General features: G+C 45.7%; 1 protein-coding gene across 1 annotated transcript in view; it reads left to right on the top strand.

Annotated features, from left to right (window-relative positions):
- The window catches only part of ABCF3 (ATP binding cassette subfamily F member 3), a 65,953-nt gene extending 48,903 nt beyond the window's left edge, over positions 1-17,050 (top strand). The window contains exons 10-21 of the mRNA XM_077290135.1: positions 3,443-3,499; positions 3,873-3,895; positions 3,987-4,042; positions 4,127-4,327; positions 4,440-4,516; positions 4,601-4,645; positions 4,743-4,875; positions 11,929-12,017; positions 12,286-12,377; positions 13,545-13,677; positions 13,784-13,871; positions 16,055-17,050. Of these exons, the coding sequence (XP_077146250.1) occupies positions 3,443-3,499; positions 3,873-3,895; positions 3,987-4,042; positions 4,127-4,327; positions 4,440-4,516; positions 4,601-4,645; positions 4,743-4,875; positions 11,929-12,017; positions 12,286-12,377; positions 13,545-13,677; positions 13,784-13,871; positions 16,055-16,213 (1,153 nt within the window). The 3' untranslated portion in view covers positions 16,214-17,050. The remainder of the gene's footprint in view (positions 1-3,442; positions 3,500-3,872; positions 3,896-3,986; positions 4,043-4,126; positions 4,328-4,439; positions 4,517-4,600; positions 4,646-4,742; positions 4,876-11,928; positions 12,018-12,285; positions 12,378-13,544; positions 13,678-13,783; positions 13,872-16,054) is intronic.
- The last annotated feature ends 5,021 nt before the right edge of the window (positions 17,051-22,071 follow it).

The following is a 22,071-nucleotide window of genomic DNA, read 5'->3' as shown; positions in this document are numbered from 1 at the left end:
GAAGGAGAGCCATGACCGCCGCCATGATTTTGGTGAAGACCCTGGGAGCAGACGCTAAACCGAAGCGGAGAGCCGTGAATTGGTAGCGATTGTCCTCGATTGCAAACCGAAGGAATCTCTGATGCCGTACGCAGATGGGAACATGAAGATACGCATCTTGAATGTCGACCGAGCAGAGGAACTCCCCGGGTTCCATGGTGGCGATCACTGACCGAAGGGATTCCATTCTGAAGTGGCGAGGTCGGACTTGGCGGTTCAGAAGCTTCAAATCCAGGATAGGGCGAAGAGACCCGTCCTTTGGGACTGCAAAAAGGTTTGAGTAGAACCCGGAAAAACGTTCGTCGGAAGGAACGGGAACTACGACTCCGGCGGCAACCAGAGACGTTACGGCTTGACGCAACCCGAGTAAATGGGACGGTTGCTTTGGGGGACGAGAGAGAAAGAAGCGATTTTTCCGGGAGGGTACAAAATTCGATCTTGTACCCGGAGGTAATAATCTCTCTGACCCAGGCGTCGCTGATCACTGACAGCCAGGTGTCTTTGAAGAGAAGAAGCCTGCCTCCCACCCTGGAAAGACTCCCAGGTGGGGGCGACCCGTCACTTGGAACGGTATCTGTTGGAACGAGGACCGGAAGGCCTGGGAGGTGGAGCCCTGGGTCTCCACATGGGAGCTGGCTTGTAAGAGGGTTTTCTACGTTCACCCGTGGTAGCGGGTCGCTCTTGTTGCGATGAGGAATCTGAGGCTGCAAAGGGACGAAATGTTCGAGGAGCCTTTGGGTTAAAGAAGCGTTTTGGCTTGGACTGGGGGAGAGAGGTACTCTTGCCCCCAGTCGCGTCTGAGATAATTTGGTCCAGACGAGCACCAAAAAGCCTGGAACCTTGAAACGCCAAGTTGGTGAGAGACTTTTTGGAAGTAGCATCTGCATTCCATGCTTTCAGCCAAAGAATGCAGCGAATAGCGACAATGTTGCTGCTTGCCCTGGCCGAACAGGCTGCTGCATCTAGGGAGGCAGTGAGAAGGTATTTCCCTGCGTGGTTAATCTGGTCTGCGAGGTCAGCCAGCTCGGTAGGGGAGGCAGTAGCCAAAATGCCCCGACGGAGGATCTTGGCCCAGGCAGAGATGGCCTTAGCCACCCAGGTGGAAGCGAAGCTGGGACAGAGGGAAGCACCCGTTGCCTCGAAAGCGGACTTGGCCAGTGCCTCAATTTGTCTGTCCGATGCGTCCTTAAGCGACACGCCATCTGGTAAGGAGAGAACCATCTTAGAAGAAAGACGGGAGATCGGCAGATCGATCTTGGGAGACTCAGCCCACTTAGACAGAAGATCGGCACTAAAGGGATAGAGCACGTCCAGATGTTTTCTACCCGAAAAACACTTTTCAGGATGTTCCCAGTGTTTAGACAGGGTAGACTCAAACTCATCATGGGCAGGAAAGGAGCGAGAGGGACGCTTCACCCGCTTAAAAGAGACAGAGGAATCCTGGGAGGGAGCCTCGTCTTGTTTTAGTTTGAGGGTTTGCGAGATAGCCGAAATAAGACTATCCTACGACAGCCTGCATGCTAGAAGTCTGGTCTGAATCGGAGTCAGAACCTGCCTGGGAATCCACATCGGACCCAATGTCCTCGTCTGAAGAGGGGAATTGGGAGGAGGAGAGCAGTTTGAGCGCTACGGAGGGATCCGGAGAACTAGACGAAGAGCCAGAAAGAGTCCTCTTTCTAGTGCGGCTGGCTGATTTGTCTCCCTGTGGTTCAGGGTCTGGTGCAACCGACTCGCCATGGGAGACGGTCAGAGCAATGGTGGCTGTAGGAAGCTGTGGAAGACGTTCAAGCGCCTGGACCAGGGACTGAGAAACCTTAGTCAAATCAGAGACCGACTGCGAGATGGCAACGGCCCACTCAGGGGGAGGGGGAGCTCCCCCATCCCGAGAGTCAGAAGCTTTCTGCGGGGTAGACATGGCAGGAAGACTGCAGGACTGGCAGAAAGGCGACGATTGGCCTACTGACCACTTTATCTTACAACGAGCACAGGCGTAGTGAGTTATGGTAGGTTTGGTAAGGAAGGCTCCAGAAGAGTTTCTGCAGTACTATATCCATAAGGAGATTCTGCAGTACTATACTGCGCAAAAGACTAAGGGGCCTACAGTGGTATGAATAATACCAAGGGAGGGGCCAATAGAGCGTCGCAATCCTACCGCAGAGCAGAGTTATCTGTGTCCCCCAACGCACGATGTCTCCTGTGCACGGAGCTGCAGAGGCAGGAAGTGCCAGCGGTGAAGAAGGGGCGGAGCTGTGAGGAATAAGCCAAGGCTCCTGATAGGGCCGCACCAAAAGGGAAGGGCGTGCCCGAGATGTAAAAGCCATCCTGAGTGGAGGAGGAAAAGAGCGCCGAAAAAGCGCGCCCGAGGAGGGGGCGTGGCCTATCAGGGGGGAGGGGGGCCGGTCGCAGCGGTGAAAATGAAAGTAAAAATGCCGGGCTCTGTGTCATGAGAGCGCTGCACATCTGCCGCTGAAGCGCTGTACCTGCATGTCCGGTTCCACAGGTAGTGGAAGAGAGGATCGTCCAGGGGCCTGTTGAGAGAGGGGTCACTGGATACGGAATCCTTCGTCCAGAAGACGGCCTCGACCCCAAGACAAGGGGGAGGGTCACCGCTGGTGACCACCGTCTTCCTCTCAGCCCTCTCCGAGGAGAGGGGTGAGGGGGGACTGTTTTGGCAAGGACCGCCATCATAAAGACCCTGGAGCACCTGGGAGAGTGACAGGGGATAATGTCCTGCCGGCGGTCTGAGAGCTGCGATGCGGACGACACCACACTTCTCGCTCAGCTGCCCTCCTGGGGAGGCAGGGTGGGAGATTGCACCCTGAATGCTGTATCTGAAAAAGAAAGCCAAAATCGTTAATAAAAACAACAAAACCTGTAAAGGAAATCAAGGTTAGCAGCGGATCTGAAGATCCAGGTCCGCCTCCTACAGACACTAAGTAAGCACAAACTGAGGTGCTTGGTGCCTGTCGGTGGGTGTATACTGCCAGGGAGGAGCTACGCCTTTTCCTTTTTTTGCATAGTGTCAGCCTCCTAGCAGCAGCAGCATACACCCACGGTTGTCCTGTGTCCCCCAATGAAGCGATAAAGAAAGTTTTTCTTCTTCCATTCTTCCCTGGTGGTCACTTTTTTGTTTCTTGGGGGTTGGGTGAGGGGGAAAGCAGAGTTAATAGGCTCTTCTAGCATACAGTAGCTCATTTTATACATATATGAAACAGAATATATATATATATATATATATATATATATATATATATATATATATATATATATATATATATATATATATATTCTTAGTTTTTATTCTTCATTGTATATCTTATAGCGATAATTGAATGTCATATATATCTTTTTAAGTGATTTTATAGTCCTCATTGGAACTTGTACCAATGTTTTTCTCTGTCAGAGAGTTTTCTGGTGGATGGCGTATGAGATTGGCATTGGCCCGGGCTCTGTTTGGCAGGTGCGGTATTACATATTTATTATGAAGTGATTACAAAAGGGTTAGTCCCTTTTCTGTACTTGTATTATAAATTAACCCTTTCACATTTCTGATCTTCTCGGTCACTACAAACACTCACCATGTTTTATTATCGGGATCCAATTGCAAATTCCAGTTTCTTTCCTGTATTTAGACCATTGTAGAGAAAACTATGACATTGCAGTGACTAGTTGGTGAGAAAGAGGATGCCATGAGACTGATTTGTTACAGATCACTGCTTATAAGGATCTAGTGATCATCAGCCATTAAATCCCTATTATGTGTGAAATGAAAATTTAAATGGGACAGTTATTAGCAATGCCTTTGTGTAAATGATTTTTTTCTCTGTATTTAGGCCTGACCTGCTTCTGCTTGATGGTAAATATTCTGCTAATTTAATTTCATTTTAATTGTTTAATTTTATGTATTTATTTTATAATTTTTTAACTTTTGTGTTACTTTTCTCCAGAACCTACCAACATGTTAGATGTGCGAGCCATCCTGTGGCTGGAAAACTATCTGCAGGTTAATAAGAATCGTGTGCTTTCCGTTCGACCTTAAATGTAGAGCACAGAATGGAAGTACCGTAATATAACGTTTTTCTTGCAGACCTGGCCTTCCACAATTCTAGTTGTCTCCCATGACCGTAATTTTCTGAATACAGTTGCGACTGATATTTTGCACTTGCATAGTCAACGCTTGGAGGCCTACCGTGGCAACTTTGAGAGCTTTTTGAAGACGAAGGAAGAGCGGCTAAAGAATCAACAGAGAGAGTATGAAGCACAGCAGCAGTATCGGGAACATATACAGGTGATCATATGAATTCTTTCTGGAGAAATCAATGAGTAGAAATTTATAGGATGTGTGTAATCGTTCCATGCGTTTAGTGTGCATTTGTACATTTACACATTTTACTTTCTAGGTGTTTATTGATCGATTTCGATATAATGCCAACCGGGCTTCTCAAGTGCAGAGTAAGATTAAACTTCTGGAAAAACTGTAAGTTTTCCCCTTGTGGAGGGTGGGTGGTGATCCGATGGGAAGCCACAGTTACCAATTTGAGTGCTTTGTTACCTCTTGTAGGCCAGAACTGAAGCCAGTAGACAAGGATTCTGAAGTGATATTAAGGTGGGCATCTGTCCATTACCATTCTTCTCAAATTAGTCAGCCAGGTTTTGGGGGCTGATGAATAAAATAATTACCGTACTCTTTTTTTTTTTTACAGGTTTCCTGATGGCTTTGAAAAGTTTTCTCCGCCAATTTTGCAGTTGGATGAGGTTGATTTTTGGTATTCTTCAAGTCAGCCAGTCTTCAAGAATCTGTCTGTCTCTGCAGATCTGGAGTCTCGAATCTGCGTGGTAAGAGACGATCTACCATATATATAAAACTGTGTGTGCGTGTATATATTTTTGTATATGTGTGTGTATATTTTTGTATATGTGTGTGTATATATATATATATATATATATATATATATATATATATATATATATATATATATATATATATATATATATATATATACACTCACTGGCCACTTTATTAGGTACACCATGCTAGTAACGGGTTGGACCCCTTTTGCCTTCAGAACTGCCTCAATTCTTCGTGGCATAGATTCAACAAGGTGCTGGAAGCATTCCTCAGAGATTTTGGTCCATATTGACATGATGGCATCACACAGTTGCCGCAGATTTGTCGGCTGCACATCCCTGATGCGAATCTCCTGTTCCACCACATCCCAAAGATTTCATGTTGTTTACACCAAATTCTGACCCTACCATCCGAATGTCGCAGCAGAAATCGAGACTCATCAGACCAAGCAACGTTTTTCCAATCTTCTACTGTCCAATTTCGATGAGCTTGTGCAAATTGTAGCCTCAGTTTCCTGTTCTTAGCTGAAAGGAGTGGTACCCGGTGTGGTCTTCTGCTGCTGTAGCCCATCTGCCTCAAAGTTCGACGCACTGTGCGTTCAGAGATGCTCTTAGGCCTACCTTGGTTGTAACGGGTGGCGATTTGAGTCACTGTTGCCTTTCTATCAGCTCGAACCAGTCTGCCCATTCTCCTCTGACCTCTGGCATCAACAAGGCATTTCCGCCCACAGAACTGCCGCTCACTGGATTTTTTTTCTTTTTCGGACCATTCTCTGTAAACCCTAGAGATGGTTGTGCGTGAAAATCCCAGTAGATCAGCAGTTTCTGAAATACTCAGACCAGCCCTTCTGGCACCAACAACCATGCCACGTTCAAAGGCACTCAAATCACCTTTCTTCCCCATACTGATGCTCGGTTTGAACTGCAGGAGATTGTCTTGACCATGTCTACATGCCTAAATGCACTGAGTTGCCGCCATGTGATTGGCTGAATAGAAATTAAGTGTTAACAAGAAGTTGGACAGGTGTACCTAATAATGTGGCCAGTGAGTGTGTGTGTATATATATATATATATATATATATATATATATATATATATATATATATATATATATATATATATATATATATATATATATATACATACATACATACATACATACATACATACATACATACATACATACATACATACATACATACATACATACATACATACATACAATATCTATAGTGCAGACCAAAAGTTTGGACACACCTTCACATTTGAAGATTTTTCTGTATTTTCATGACTATGGAAATTGTACATTCACACATATTCTAGGTTCTTCAAAGTAGCCACCTTTTGCTTTGATGACTGCTTTGCACACTCTTGGCATTCTTTTGATGATCTTCAAGAGGTAGTCACCGGGAATGCTCTTCTAACAATCTTGAAGGAGTTCCCACAGATGCTTAGCACTTGTTGGCCCTTTTGCCTTCACTTTGCTCACCCCAAACCATCTCGATTGGGTTCAGGTCTGGTGTCTGTGGAGGCCAGGTCATCTGTGCGTCGCACCTCATCACTCTCCTCCTTGGTCAAATAGCACTTACACAGCCTAGAGGTGTGTTTGGGGTCATTGTCCTGTTGAAAAATAAATGATGGTCAAACTAAACGCAAACCGGATGGAATAGCATGCCGCTGCAAGATGCTGTGGTAGCCATACTGGTTCAGTGTGCCTTCAGTTTTTAATAAATCCTCAACAGTGTCACCAGCAAAGCACCGCCACACCATCACACCTCCTCCATGGTTCATGGTGGGAACCAGGCATGTAGAGCCCATCTGTTCACCTTTTCTGCGTCGCACAAAGGCACTGTGGTTGGAACCAAAGATCTCAAATTTGGACTCATCAGACCAAAGCACAGATTTCCACTGGTCTAATGTCCATTCCTTGTGTTCTTTAGCCCAAACAAGTCTCTTCTGCTTGTTGCCTGTCCTTAGCAGTGTTTTCCTAGCAGCTATTTTATCATGAAGGCCTGCCTCTTAACAGTTGTTGTAGAGATGTGTCTGCTGCTAGAACTCTGTGTGGCATTGACCTGGTCTCTAATCTGAGCTGCTGTTAACCTGTGATTTCTGAGGCTGGTGACTCAGATTAACTTATCCTCAGAAGCAGAGGTGACTCTTGGTCTTCCTTTCCTGGGGCGGTCCTCACGTGAGCCAGATTCTTTGTAGTGCTTGATGGTTTTTGCCCTTGCACTTGGGGACACTTTCAAAGTTTTCCCAATTTTTCAGACTGACTGACCTTCATTTCTTAAAGTAATGATGGCCACTCGTTTTTCTTTACTTAGCTGCTTTTTTCTTGCCATAATACAAATTCTAACAGTCTATTCAGTAGGACTATCAGCTGTGTATCCACCAGACTTCTGCACAACACAACTGATGGTCCCAACCCCATTTATAAGGCAAGAAATCCCACTTAGTAAACCTGACAGGGCACACATGTGAAGTGAAAACCATTCTCGGTGACTACCACTTGAAGCTCATCAAGAGAATGCCCAGAGTGTGCAAAGCAGTCATCAAAGCAAAAGGTGGCTACTTTGAAGAACCTAGAATATAAGACACATTTTCAGTTGTTTCACACTTTTTTGTTAAGTATATAATTCCACATGTGTTAATTCACAGTTTTGATGCCTTCAGTGTGAATGTCCAATTTTCATAGTCATGGAAATACAGAAAAATCTTTAAATGAGAAGGTGTGTCCAAACTTTTGGTCTGTACTGTGTGTGTGTGTGTGTGTGTGTGTGTGTGTGTGTATATATGTGTATATATATATATATCATCACTGTATTATCTTATTAGACAAAAAGAAATCTGTTTCCTGAAATTTTGTTCACCATGATGTGTGAATCTATTCCATTGCCATCCTATTTACCCCCATATATAAAAGGAAATGGCTCTGTTAAAATAATTTTGAAGAAATATCTTATTCATTCTAAAAATCCACATTTCTCTATCGCCTTTCATTGGGGGACACAGGAACCATGGGTGTATGCTGCTGACACTGTGCAAATAAAAAAGTTAGCTCCTCCTCTGCAGTGTACACCCCACCGACAGGAAGTAGGATATTCAGTTTAGCTTAGTGTCAGTAGGAGGTGGACACGGGTCTTTCATTAGACCCTTATCTACCTCAATGTTCAGTAATCGCTTCCATGGAGGTTCAGGAATTTCGGTTTCAGGCTCCTGAAAGTCTATCCATCTTCCCCGACACTCTAGCTGTTGCGGGTGGCTCGTCAACAGGAAGAAGTCCCGTCTTGTTCTTTCTCAGCGCCTCGCATTTCTGGGCATGTTCTTCGACACTTGTCGGACCAGAGTCTTCCTTCCCGAAGACAAGATATCCCTCCTTTGTCGGGAAGTTCGCTTGCTCCAGGGTTCTCGGCTCCCCTCCTTTCCGATGGGCCATAAAGGTCCTAAGGAGGTTGGTTGCAACATCGGAAGCGATTTTCCCTTCGCCTGTTTCATTCAAGACTTCTTCAGCAGGCTATTCTATCACAGGGGGACAGGCCTGTCTTCTCCCTGCATCATCCGATCCGGCTTTCTCCCAGGTCAAACGGTTCCTCGACTGGTGGCCGAGGTCACTTCTCTTATCCCAGAGCAGATCCTTCACAGCATACCCTTCCTTCCAGTTTCCTGGCAGGTGGTGACGACGGACGACAGCCTGCTCGGCTGAGGCGCGGGGCTTTGTCACCTGTTTTTTTCAGGGTTGTTGGTCGGCGCAGGAGTCCTCTCTGCCGATCAATGTCCTCGAGTTCCGGATCATCTTTCTGTCTTTCCTTCACTGGGTATGGATTCTCAGGAGCCTGCCAATTCGAATCCAGACAGACAATGCCACAGCAGTGGCATATGTCAACCACCAGGGGTGGACTCGGAGTTCTCGGCCGAGGTTCCAGGATCCTCCTTTGGACAGAGGCAACGGTCCTGGTGAGATCCGCAGTGCATGTCCCCGGCGTGGACATTTAGGCCGCCGACTTCCTCAGCCGCGAGGGTCTCGCTGCAGGGGAATGGTCCTTACTTCAGGAGGTCTCCTATCGGATTGCTCTTTGATGGAGGACTCCGGAGGTGGACCTCACGTCGTCCCGATTGGACAGGAAGGTCCCTCGGGTCGTCCCAAGGTCCCGCGATCCTCGCAGTGGTGTTGAGACTCTGGCCATTCCTTGGTCGCAGTTCGTGCTCCCCTATCGGTTCCCACCCCTTCCCTTGCTTTCCAAGCTGTCGAAAAAGATCAAGGCGGAAGGGGTGCTGGTCATTCTGATCGTCCCGGATTGGCCCAGGAGTTCTTGGTTTGCGGAGATCGTCAATATTCTCGCGGATGCCCCCTGGCGCCTTCCAGACAGACCTGATCTGCTGTCTCAGGGTCCGATCTGCCACCCGAATTATATCGGTCACTCAGTTTAACGGCGGCACGGCTGTGGACTCCACAGTTCTAAGAGCGTCCGGCCTTTCGGCCCAGATGAGTCACACTATAATCCAGGCTAGGAAGCCTTCGTCTTCCAGGATCTACTATCGTACCTGGAAGGCTTACTTTCGTTCGTGCGAGTCCAACCGCTTTTCACCTATGTCCTTCTCCCTGCCTTTCATTTGGTTTTCCTTCAGGCAGGACTGGATTCGGGCTTCGCTCTAGTGCCCTAAAGGGCCAGGTTTCTGCGCTCTTCTTCCCTTTCAGAAGACGTTATCTTCTCAGCCACAGGTTAAGACCTTCCTTCAAGGAGTAGCCCACGCTGTCCCTTCGTACAGGGCCTCTGTGGATTCATGGGCTTTAAAGGTTGTGTTGGACGTTCTTGGGGGTTCCCCCCCTTTTGAGCCTCTCAGGGAGTTTTTCCTGTCAGTTCTATCTCGGAAGGTGGCTTTTCTCATGTCCATCACTTCGATCCGCCACGTTTCCGAGTTGGCGGCCATTTCTTGCCGACCTCCTTTCTTGATTTTCCACCAGGAGAAGGTGGTCCCAGGCCTCCGCCTTCCTTCCTTCCCGAGGTGGTTTTCACCTTTCCACCTCAACGAGGACATGGTTCTACCTTCCTTTTGTCCAGCTCCGACTCATCCTCTGGAGCGATCGTTGAACAGGCTGGACCTCTTCAGGGCAGTGAGGATCTCCCTGGCTAGCACGGCCGCTTTCTGAAAGATGGATTCTCTTTTCACCATCCCTGATGGCGCGCGTAGAGGCCTGCCGGCTTCCAAGGCGACTATTGCTCGCTGGATCAGAGCGGCAATTTTGGAAGCTTACCGGGTCAAGAACAGAGTGCCCCTACTGAGATAAAGGTTCACTCTACCCGGGCAGTCGGCGTTTCCTGTGCGGTACGTCACAGGGCTTTCGCCCGACGGCTTTAGAAAGCGGCAACCTGGTCTTCCATCCACACGTTTTGCCGAACTTTACAAGGTCCATACCTATGCTTCGGCGGACGCCAGCCTGGGCAGAAGGATCCTGCAGGCGGCAGTGGTGAGTCCTCGGACCTGATGGAAGTCTGTTTTTCCCACCCCAGGGACTTCTTTGGGACGTCCCATGGTTCCTGTGTCCCCCAATGAAAGGCGATAGAGAAAACAGGATTTTTGGTTGCTTACCGTAAAATCTGTTTCTCGGAGCCTTCATTGGGGGACACAGCACCCTCCCAAGTTGAACAGCTCTGTTTACGGTTTACGTTTGGGTTCTTTGAACACTCTTTTAGTGTTTGAAACTGTTAATCTGTGGAGCGCCGTGGAATTTGTTGGCGCTATATATAGTTTATTATTATATTATTCTTTCTCTTTTACACGTTACTTCTCATACTGCTTTCTCACTAACTGAATATCCTACTTCCTGTCGGTGGGGTGTACACTGCAGAGGAGGAGCTAACTTTTTTATTTGCATAGTGTCAGTCTCCTAGTGGCAGCAGCATACACCCATGGGTCCTGTGTCCCCCAATGAAGGCTCCGAGAAACAGATTTTACGGTAAGCAACCAAAAATCCTGTTTTCTATGTTATCTAAGAATGTCAGGAGTAAGACTAATTGCATTTTCCTAAAGATGTATAGTAATTGATATGCAAATTGCCTCTTCAAAGAGGAAGAGGTCTTGAACGCTAGCGCCAACTATTGGAAGTAGGAATCCTAAAAGTCAATATGGACCCTTGCTATATGACTTGGGATACGAGCCAAATCAGAATCTCAATTTGCAGACACTGTTTCCCCCTCATCAGTGCAAAGCATGATACCTTATTTGGCTGTATGAGAGACCTCTGGCTGGGGCGTAAGGGGTAACATTTCTGCTTGTGGAGAATGACATGCCTGAGTAAGGGGGCGTATAAGCTGTGCAATGTTCATCTGGGAAATTAAATATGTAAATTGTGTAGTAATTATTTCAATATTAATATAAAACATTGTGTGGGGATGGCCAATTAAGGAAAACTGTAAACATGTACAACTGGTGGAACAAAAGAGAAATGAGAGAACAGTGGTCGCTGATAAAACTGTTGCTTAAAGGGAACCTCTCAGCAGATTTTGCCGCTATAAGATGCGGCCACCGCCTTTCAGGGCTTATCTACAGCATTCTATAAGGGAAAGGTCAGAGAGGCCCGGCGCCTGCGCACTGCAGTACTTTACTCTGCCCTCAACAGGGCATAAAGTTCTCCTGCACAGGAGCGCATTGCCGGGGAGCGATAAAGAAGCAGGAGGGCGGCATCACAAGTAGATGGGAGACGCCGGACACGGACCTGTGACACCCATCGGACCGGACCGCACTCCCTCCCCGGGTGAATATAATAAAACTTGCAGGTCAGACCAGGGGCTTATCTGCGCATTATTGAATGCTGTATATAAGCCCAAAAAGGTGGTGGCCCTATCTAATAGCGGCAAAATCTGCTGACAGGTTCCCTTTTAATGACTGCTGTAACCTAGCTGGCATGTGGACCCAGCTATAGGTTTAGGAGCCGGTAAGGAATGCAGCTGCTGACCAGGGAGGACAAGAACAACATGCGTTGAATTTACAGGTCTGCTAAATAGTGCTGATTTTCAGTCGGAACATGCTTCATTTTATAGGTGGGAGAGAATGGAGCAGGAAAATCCACAATGTTGAAGTTGTTACTGGGAGAATTGTCTCCAGTGCAGGGGATTCGACACGCACACAGGTTAGTGACAATCTGCGTTGTTTTGTATGAGATTGCCAAAAACTGTGTAGTAAGGAGCATTAGAAGGTTATTAGTTGTGGCTAGACATTCATTATCAAGTTTTTTTTTTAATTTTCTTAGGAAATAAAGGCTTTCTTCATCGCTTCTCTTCATTACCATTTTGATATTGTCAGTCCAATGTTCATAAAGATTTGTCTTTCATACAATCTGGACTCTAAACGTGCTGCTATACTACAGTAAATGTCTTTTCATTTTTCTAAACCACCAGGAATCTTAAGATCGGTTACTTCAGTCAGCATCATGTGGATCAGCTGGATCTGAACGTCAACTCAGTGGAGCTACTTGCAAAACGGTTCCCAGGTAAACCGGACATTCACTTCTAAGATGCTTCAAAATTCAACAGATCCTTATATGTTCTTCTCCAGTAAATAGGAAAAATGTTAGCACATGAACACCTAAAATTCTCATAGCATTTTAAAAGGAATAGTTTATGTGTTAAAAAGTAAAACTTGGATTGTACTTATTAAAATCCCTAGTGTTTGTATGAATGAGTCCAGTGGGCGGTCCTTCTGTGAATGCCAACTATTTTTGCATTCACATTCATACATGAAAGGCTGTCAATCATTGAATAGGACCACCCACTGGACTTGAATGCATACAAACACTAGGGAATCTTTTCCAACAATCTTATATTTCATTCTGTTCAGCTTCTTATTCTCTATACTATGCTGTCCACAGATTAGACTGCATGTACAATGTGACAGGTTCCCTTTACTTGGCGACTGCTCAGTTTCTAAATAAAATGTCATGGCAGTCTGCATATGACTCTGCAAGGACGTTTTAGAATGTCTTCACAGAGCCTGGAGGAGAAGGCAGAGAAGGTTTATTACAGCCTCTGCCTTCCTGATCTGTGCATACAGTTCATGTAACAGGAAAAATCTGCAATAACATAAATTTATGGTATGGGTGGCACAATATGTAAAATGAAGAAATAAAGCTATCTGTAGTTTGTAGCCTTACCCCAATTATAACTATTTATCCCATATAGAAAAATAAATGTAATGGGAAGGGACAAATAATAATAATAATTGGCACTTCACACTATTAAAGGGGTTTTTCCATCTTCTTTCTTCAGTAGCATACCGCTAATTTGCCACTTGGCTTCTTGCTTGCTGTAGGCAGTGCGCTCCTGAGGATTGACAGTCCAGTCCAGTGGCATGGTTGCGCCTCTTATCTGAACGGTGCACTTTCCATGCTACAAGCTGAGACAGCTGTGCCTCTGACGCATCGGGGGCGCACACAGGGATAATGAAGCTGGCGGATTAAAAGCCAACGCTCCAGTGATCCTTGCAGCACTTGCAAGTTCTATAGCAAAGAACTTGTAGCAACATCTCTGAAGAGGCAATTTGCATATTAGCATTTATGTGGCACCCAAGTCTGAATTGCAGGTACCACCCTGATGTCCTAGAGTCAGTATATGAACGGATTCTGTTCCTTATTCTGCTGCATTGTTTCCATCTTTTCCAGGTAAAGTAGAGGAGGAGTATCGCCATCAGCTTGGCAGTTATGGGATATCTGGTGAACTTGCAGTACGGCCTGTAGCTAGTTTGTCCGGAGGCCAAAAGAGTCGTGTGGCGTTTGCACAAATGACAATGCTTTAGTAAGTTACCGTGACTACTGCTTCTTTTTATAGTGGACATTCTATCTTTCTATAGAGGGGAAAATGGTTATTACATTTTCTTTTTTCTTTTTTTTTTTTCCATCAGTCCAAACTTTTACATTCTGGATGAGCCGACCAATCACCTTGATATGGAGACGATTGAAGCTTTGGGAAGAGCACTGAATAAATTCCGGGTTCGTTCTTTTACCCTTTCCTCCTACTTTCTGCATATGATAAGACTTACTTATAAATGTGTTTAAAATATGATGTTGTGTCACAGACACAAGTATGACACCCGTATTGGTGATACTAGACACCTGGATGATGGGGCTCTACATTAATGTCCATTCTAACAGTTCATATGTTCTGATGTGTCAGAAAGTAGAACATTTGCTGCAGAGCGGTATTCCTGGTGTACATTCATTTTTCACAGTATATACCAGTCAATTGTGTGTGTATGTATGTATATGTGTGTGTATATGTATATGTATATATATATATATATATATATATATATATATGTATATGTGTATATATATATATATATATATATTACAGACCAAAAGTTTGGACACACCTTCTCATTTGAAGATTTTTCTGTATTTTCTTGACTATGAAAATTGTAAATTCCCACTGAAGACATCAAAAGTATGAATTAACACATGTGGAATTATATACTTAACAAAAAAAGTGTGAAACAACTGAAATTATCTTATATTCTAGATTCTTAAAAGTAGCCACCTTTTGCTTTGATGACTGCTTTGCACACTCTTGGCATTCTCTTGATTAAGTATATAATTCCACATGTGTTAATTCATAGTTTTGATGCCTTCAGTGTGAATGTGTGAATGTACAATTTTTATAGTCCTAAAAATACAGAAAAATCTATAAATGAGGTGTGTCCAAACTTTTGGTCTGTACTGTGTGTGTGTGTGTGTATGTATGTATATATATATATATATATATATATATATATATATATATATTCTGTTTTATATATGTATAAAATTAGCTACTGTATGCTAGAGGAGCCCATTAACTCTGCTTTCCCCCTCCCCAAAAAAACTAAAAAGTGACCACCAGGGAAGGATGAAAAAAGAAAACTTTCTTGCGAATGAAAACAAAATATTCCAGAACAAATATTAGGCATTAGAGAGTTAGTGCCACTCACTTGGTCATCTGCTGTGGAGACCTGCCAGGCATATCGCATATCGGAGTGAAGAAACCTATAACCCCTTACCGACGTCGGGCTTAATAATATGCTGATGTCGATATCCCTCCCTTTGATGTAGCCTCCGGCGGTGAGCCCACATCTTTCCCGGAACATGTCAGCTGTTTTGAACAGCTGACATGTGCCCGCAATAGCCCCGGGTGGAATTGCGATCCACCCATGGCTATTAACTAATTACCCGTATATACTCGAGTATAAGCCGACCCCCCTAATTTTGCCGCAAAAAAACTGGGAAAACTTAATGACTCGAGTATAAGCCTAGGGTGGAAAATGCAGCAGCTACTGGTAAATGTAAAATATAAAAATAGATACCAATAAAAGTAAAATTAATTGAGACATCAGTAGGTTAAGAGTTTTTGAGTATTCATATTGAATCAGGAGCCCCATATAATGCTCCATACAGTTCATGATGGGCCCCATAAGATGCTCCATACAAAATACGCCCCATATAATGCTCCATACAGTTTATGATGGGCTCCATAAGATGCTCCATATTAAAATATGCCCCATATAATGCTGCGCAAATGTTGATTATGGCGCCATAAGATGCTCCATACAGACATTTGCCCCATACAATGCTGCGCAAATGCTGATTATGGCCCCATAAGATGCTCCATAGACACATTTGCCCCATATAATGATCCACAAATGCACATTATGGCCCATAAGATGCTCCATACAGATATTTGCCCCAAATTACATACTCACCTCTCAGGCCCCCGACACTTGCTATATTCACCTGCTCCCCGCTCGACCGCCGCTGTGTCTCTCTCTCTCTCCTCTCCCCCCCTCTCTCTCTCTCTCCTCTCCCCCCCCCCCCCCCCCCCCCCCGAGGAGATCTCATGAGTCTTACCATTCAGTTGCAAAAACTAGGATGCCATTAATTTAAGAAAGTATAAAGCTGTGACTTTTTGTAGCATTACTGATTGATTTTAACTATTAAGTGGCAGCTACAGTCAGTCCGATTGTATATGACTTAATGTATTCCTTTGGACTGCAGCTCTCGCAAAATAGCTAAAATCTATCAGTAGTGCTGCAGAAGATTGCAGTGTATCTCAGGCCTTAGAAGTACATTTTGCTTTCTATTTCATTGCTTTGTGTGTTTAGCCTAGTATTCAGGTTCCATTTGTTATATCCTTTCTCTAGGGAGGAGTAATCCTGGTTTCCCACGATGAGCGATTCATCCGCCTTGTTTGTCACGAGCTATGGGTCTGTGAGAATGGTGGCGTGACTCGAATCGAGGGAGGTTTTGATGAATACCGGGACATCTTGCACGAGCAGTTCCGCAAGGAGGGTTTCCTATAGCGAACTCTACCGGAGTTTTCCGATGCTCTTGGTGTCCTGTACATACTGATGGTCTCACCTTGGAGCAAAGCAGATGTTCTACAAAGATGGGCCCTAGGACACTACAGCCAATGAGACTTTCTAGCCGTGGGAAGATATTTATTACTCCACCAGTAAAGACTAGGCAGAGATGGCAGTTTATGTTGTTGCATGCTCTGCTGCACATTGCCATGTAATTCCTGTGCCTAACCCACTTTTCTACTGTCCCCTTGTCTTACAGCAGGTTCGAGCTCGCATACGATTCTCTGCCATTATTTATTTCAAGTGTATATCAAAGGTCTGATTCTCATCATGTAACACTGCAGACGTACAATGATTTTTCTTGTATTGCAGAAATGTTTGTATTTTAAAGTCATAACTTCTTGTTCCTGGAGTATGCGGTCATCCCCCATTAGTCATGTATTGATATATGGTGTAATATAATGGTGGGAGTATATGATGTGTAAGACTCTGGTGCTTGTTAAGTTGTAGGAACGTCTTCATCTCACAGTATACTGATCTTAAGACAGCAGCCAAGGATTATGTTCCTGTGAGTCAGTTACCGATATTGCCTGTTCTCTGTATTGACAGAATGGTCTCCTCCCCGAGTACTTGCTACGAGTTTTTATTCTTCTCCCCATCTGCAGTAGCCCTGTTTTATCCTGATGTCATGACACAGTTGATGGGCACCTCTTGCTCCATAGTAGTGTGCAGTCAGCATGTTGCTCAATGTAAACCACCATCTCTTGCTTCCTGTTAAGTTATTAGCGGTGCCAAGAGATGGAGACTAACCGGATGTAAATAAAGAGCAGAATATTACTTCTTGTGTCTTGTTACCTAACTTTTATTGCTTGGAGCTACTTACTTTCCACCAGAGAATAGTCCCGAAGGTGAATAAATTGCATTTATTACTCTAATTACTAATAGCACTGTGCCTCCCCCTCACATTCCCTCTTTAGGCAGAATAGGTCTCATGCTTAATACCTGATGCTTAATACCTGACGGGTGCCTTGGTGACTTTCCAGTCCAGCGTGCAGCATTGTTTGTCAATGCCCAATGCAGGTATGAAAGATGCTGCACAACCCTTTTATAGATAATCTGTCACCCGGTCTGTGTAATCTGAAAGCAGCATGAGGTAGGGGCAGATAAACTGATTTTATTGACCCCCGCAGCCCAATAAGTGACACATTGCTAGAATCAGGCTATCAGCTAGATGCTATCACTGCAGGACTAGGAGTGTCATACTTCCTAGTCAACTGATCTGTGTAACCCGCCGCCATCAGCTTTCTATCAATGCACAGTATACACAGAAAGCTAGAAATAGGTGGTTTGAGCTCAGCATGCAGAGAACTGGTAGATCTGCACAAGATAAAATTGTGATTGCATCAAAATAACAGCAGTATGTGACACATTGCTGGAATCAGGGTCTCTGTCCCTACATCATGTTGCTGTCATATTACATAGCAAAAGCCTGGGACAGATTCCCTTCGTTACGGAGCCACAGATGAATACCCCTGCTCAGCAGGGCCAGGTAGGTACAGGTGTTCAGAGATGAAGTAAACAGGACAAGAATGTTCTCATTCACTGGCAGCAAGCAAGGAAAGAAACATTAAAAATAAATTCAAACATTTCCAAACTTTTTATTATACAGTACTTAAAACCAGAAAACACCTTTAGGCCTCATTAACATCTGTGTTTAAACCCTTCATGACATGGACAATTTCCGTGTGTTTTTTTTTTTTTATCTAAAGGGATGGATTGAGGGTTTTCCCACATATCCTTGCACCCCGGCAGCTTCTCCGGGTAAGTGTCGGGGCTGGAGGGCTCCTTTCAGGTTGTCTGAGGCGGCTCGGGTTAAGGGAGACCCATGTTGGCTGCGGGGACACGCATTCGGCCCCTTCCTGCATCGGCGCTGCAAATTAAGTCCCCGGCTTTGGCCCTGTACTAGGCCGCAACCCCTATGCCCGCCCATGCAATGATCCAAGCAGAGGCCCCGCCAACCAGTCGTAGCGCTTCTCGCACAGCACGAGAAGCGCCTCTGAGATCTCGGGGGGGCCATCGTTCTACCCCCCAAACTGCCTCAGGACACATTAGCTGACAGGAGGACCAGCAGCAAATGTTCTCAGCGCAGGGGCCACGCAGTTGGAGAAACACAGGAGGAGCGGGGACACAGACCTGGGTAAGGAGCGCTCCCTTATACATTCTCCTCCCTGCTGTCACCCCCTTTTCTCAGCAGTATCCTTTCTCTGCAGCCCCTAATATTATAGGACCACATAGAAGGGTATACCATGTCCTAGCCTAAGGCATCCAAAAAATCTAACAAGACTATGGCTATATTCTTTACCTCATGCTTCTCCTGCCAATCTGCGTTTCCTAAGGCTCAGAGTTCGCTGCTCTACAATGCCAGTGACCCCAACTGCGTTCAGGAGCCCTCCACCGAGCCCAGTGTACTTAGTCTCCCTGAGTGGGCTTCGTCACTGTTTCAATCCATGGCTTTGCTGGCCAAAGCGATTGAATCCCTCTGTGATCCTCCGAGGACTGGCACGTTTGCGGGACTGATGTAGTCGAATCCTCCCCAAGTCGGAAGCAGTCGGTTGGCAGGGGGCGAAAGCACCCTAGAAGCCGTTAGGCACCTAGAAAACGGATCCATAGCACGTCTCCTGAGCAGACACGTGCCTTGTCACCTCACAGCTCTGTTTCTCACTCTATCTCTCTCCAGAGTGCAGTAGCGAACACGAATCTTACTGCAAATTTGATGGCTCTTTAGATCCGGATTCGCCATACTTTCAGAAGACTGTGGATTCGCTCATTGAGGCAGTCAACCAGGCTTTAAAGGTTGGGGAAGATTTCGGCTCCGCTCTGGATCAGTCTTTCATTAGACCCTTATCTACCTCAATGTGCGTCGTTTTCTTACAGGTTTTCCAGAGGAATACAGGGTGAACAGTCACACCTGTAATCCCACAATACGGGCTATGAGTACGGCGTGTACTGCCAACCCGTATCCTCATAGATCCCTCAGCAGGACCAAGATCCTAGCACACAAGCGTGCTCCGAAGTCCGGTCCTAGCTCCGTCCCCCACCCACTAGCCCACCAGAGCCTGTCAGTTGCGGAGACGAGGAAGTCCATTACAGCTTCCTGGACGTCTCATTCCTCTTCAGGTTAGTAACGACGTGGGATGTTTAAGGTGAGTATTTTCCCCATCCCATCCCAGATCTTCAAAGGGGGTGCTTTATTGAGGGGATCTCAGATGCCTGGTCGTTACCCGTTGCATGCGGGCAGCTGCACGCAGATGTAAGGGCCTTTTTCAGCTGCACGGGCTGGGATCGCTTTGGCGCTCGGCGGCCACGCTTCTTTCTGTCTGCCGTGCTGCTTCCGTGGCTGCGGCCACTCTGCCTCCTGTTCCGGTGCGGCGGCCTTTGCAGGCTACCGTGCTGCTTCTTGCTGCTTTGGCCGCTCTCAGCGGCTGCGATGCCATTTGTTCCAGAGCGGCGGCCTAGGCTTCCTACCTGCGGCGCACTGCTCCGGCGCCGCGGTCTTGCACTGGCGGTCGCCGGCCTCTAATTTAGGCCCCGGCTTCTGCCCGGGCCTACTTCTGTCTTTCATCAGGCGGGCTTTTCCCTCGTCCGACAATCTCACAGCGGTCACCACCTTTTTTTCCACCCTCCGGCGCCATCTTGGGACTCCTGAGCGCACGAGTCCTCTCCACTCTGTACCGCCCATTGGAGCGATAAATCAAACCTGTGGCATCAAGGTTTCCTCTACGGCAGAGGTGTCAAACTGCATTCCTCGAGGGCCGCCAACAGGTCATGTTTTCAGGATTTCCTTGTATTGCACAGGTGATAATTTAATCACCTGCACAGAATGATTCCAGCACCTTGTGGAATGCTAAGGAAATCCTGAAAACATGGCCTGTTGGCGGCCCTCGAGGAATGCAGTTTGACACCTCTGCTCTACGGAACCCGCAGATCAGGCGGTTTCGTTTAGACGGGCTAAACCACCTTCCAAGTTTTTCGCTCCTCACCCTGAATTCGAGGAGATCATGAACAGAGAAAGAGAGAATCCGACCAGATGTTTTCAGAGGGGAAAACGCCTTGGCGTTTTATATCCGTTTTCTCCAGAACTTACTGCTAATTGGACTGTTTCTCCCTCAGTGGATCCCCCAGTTTCCAGGCTGTCCACCAACACGGTGCTTCCACTGTCCGGTGGAGCCTCTCTGAAGGATTCTAATGATAGAGTATCCCTTTCGGAGACAGCAACAAATCAGTTTCCGTTTGTTTCATTCCACTCCAAGCTGGGCCACTACTACTTTGTCCGGTTCAGGACGTTCTCCACAAAGAGATGGAGGAACTCAGGTCTCGTACAGGCCTAACCAGCATTGGAAGTCCCGACTCAAACAGTTGAGGCCTAAAGTGTGAGGGTGATCTCTTAAAGTGAGATCAATATGATTGCTCGTACCTGACCAAATATAAGCTGAGTGCGCGCTTAGAGGCTCAGAATGTATCAGATTCACAGAGACGATACACACACTCCTCTCTCAGTGATGGCTCACTCACAACTGCTTTATTCTGAACAAAGGATAATATTAAAAACAGAAAATGGGGGAGGTCGCACAACTTCAGAATAGTTAGTCACTTTGTAATTGGTTAATTCCAAGCTTCATTTCCAAATATGGTGTATTCCAGTGCCTTCACTCCTGCATTCCAAAGATTCCTTCCAGGACCGTTTCAAGGATCTTCAAGACAGTTTCAAAGACACAATCGCCATCTTGTTACACCATCTCTGAACTGACTTATATAAGGTTTAATAATTGATTTCATAAGACATTTTCTCCTTCACAGTCCCCCCCTAAATCAATTATTAACCTGATGTCACAAGATAATATGACCCAATAGCTGGTCAGTCCATGAATGCACAACACACACAGAAAGGGATGGAAAATGGGGAAAGGAAGGCCTTACCAATAGGGAAATTTGGAATGGTCACCACCTGAATTTAACCTGAGCCTGTCCCTGCACTGCCCTAACGCCCTAAGTGGGTCCTTCCCCCCCCCCACCGCCGCCAGGAACCTCGTCCCTCACTGATACCTAACTCTGACCTAACTAGTGCACTGGCTGGCAAGGACGCTAGCCTCACCACTGCAGATAATACACACAGGGGACAGTGACAAACAAAAAACTAAGAGAAAACACAGTATATGGATTGTGACATCTGTTCTGTCCATTAGACGGGCAGTATTGAACTTTTACCCCCCTTGGTGCAATCTTTATTCATGTAGAAGTCAGATTTATTTATTCCCAACTAATAAATCGAATTGGTCTTTAAGGGTTTTATAGTAGAATCATGGCCATCATCATCTTCTTGGAAAGCCAGGGTAGGGGTTAGGCTGTCCACGCTCTTGTTGACCATCTGTTTAACAAAAGGAAATATACAACAAGAAACTACAGACATGAAAATAAGAATTACCATAATAATTGTACCAATCTGTGCCAACCATTTCTGCCATCCCGTCATCCACCCAAACCAAGGATCATCAAATCCTGAATTTTTCTTAAGTTCCTCAGATAGGGATTCAAGCTTTTTTATAGCTAAGGTAACCTTTCCATTCGGACCTGTGTTATCGGGAATAAAGGTACAACAAGTTTCTCCAATCATTTTACATACCCTTCCTTTCTCTGCTAGTAACATATCCAAAGCCATCCGGTTTTGGAAAGCCATAGTGGATGTAGCTTCCAACTGTTCAGCTATCCCCTTTAACGCATCCTTAGTATAATTTATGAATCTTTGTTGGTTATAATATATATAGTTAATCCAATCTACGTTTTTATTGACAGTTACAATA

This window comes from Ranitomeya variabilis, chromosome 2 (genome assembly GCF_051348905.1).
Source record: "Ranitomeya variabilis isolate aRanVar5 chromosome 2, aRanVar5.hap1, whole genome shotgun sequence".
Classification (NCBI taxonomy): domain Eukaryota; kingdom Metazoa; phylum Chordata; class Amphibia; order Anura; family Dendrobatidae; genus Ranitomeya; species Ranitomeya variabilis.
This window is presented reverse-complemented; position numbering and strand designations above follow the sequence as displayed.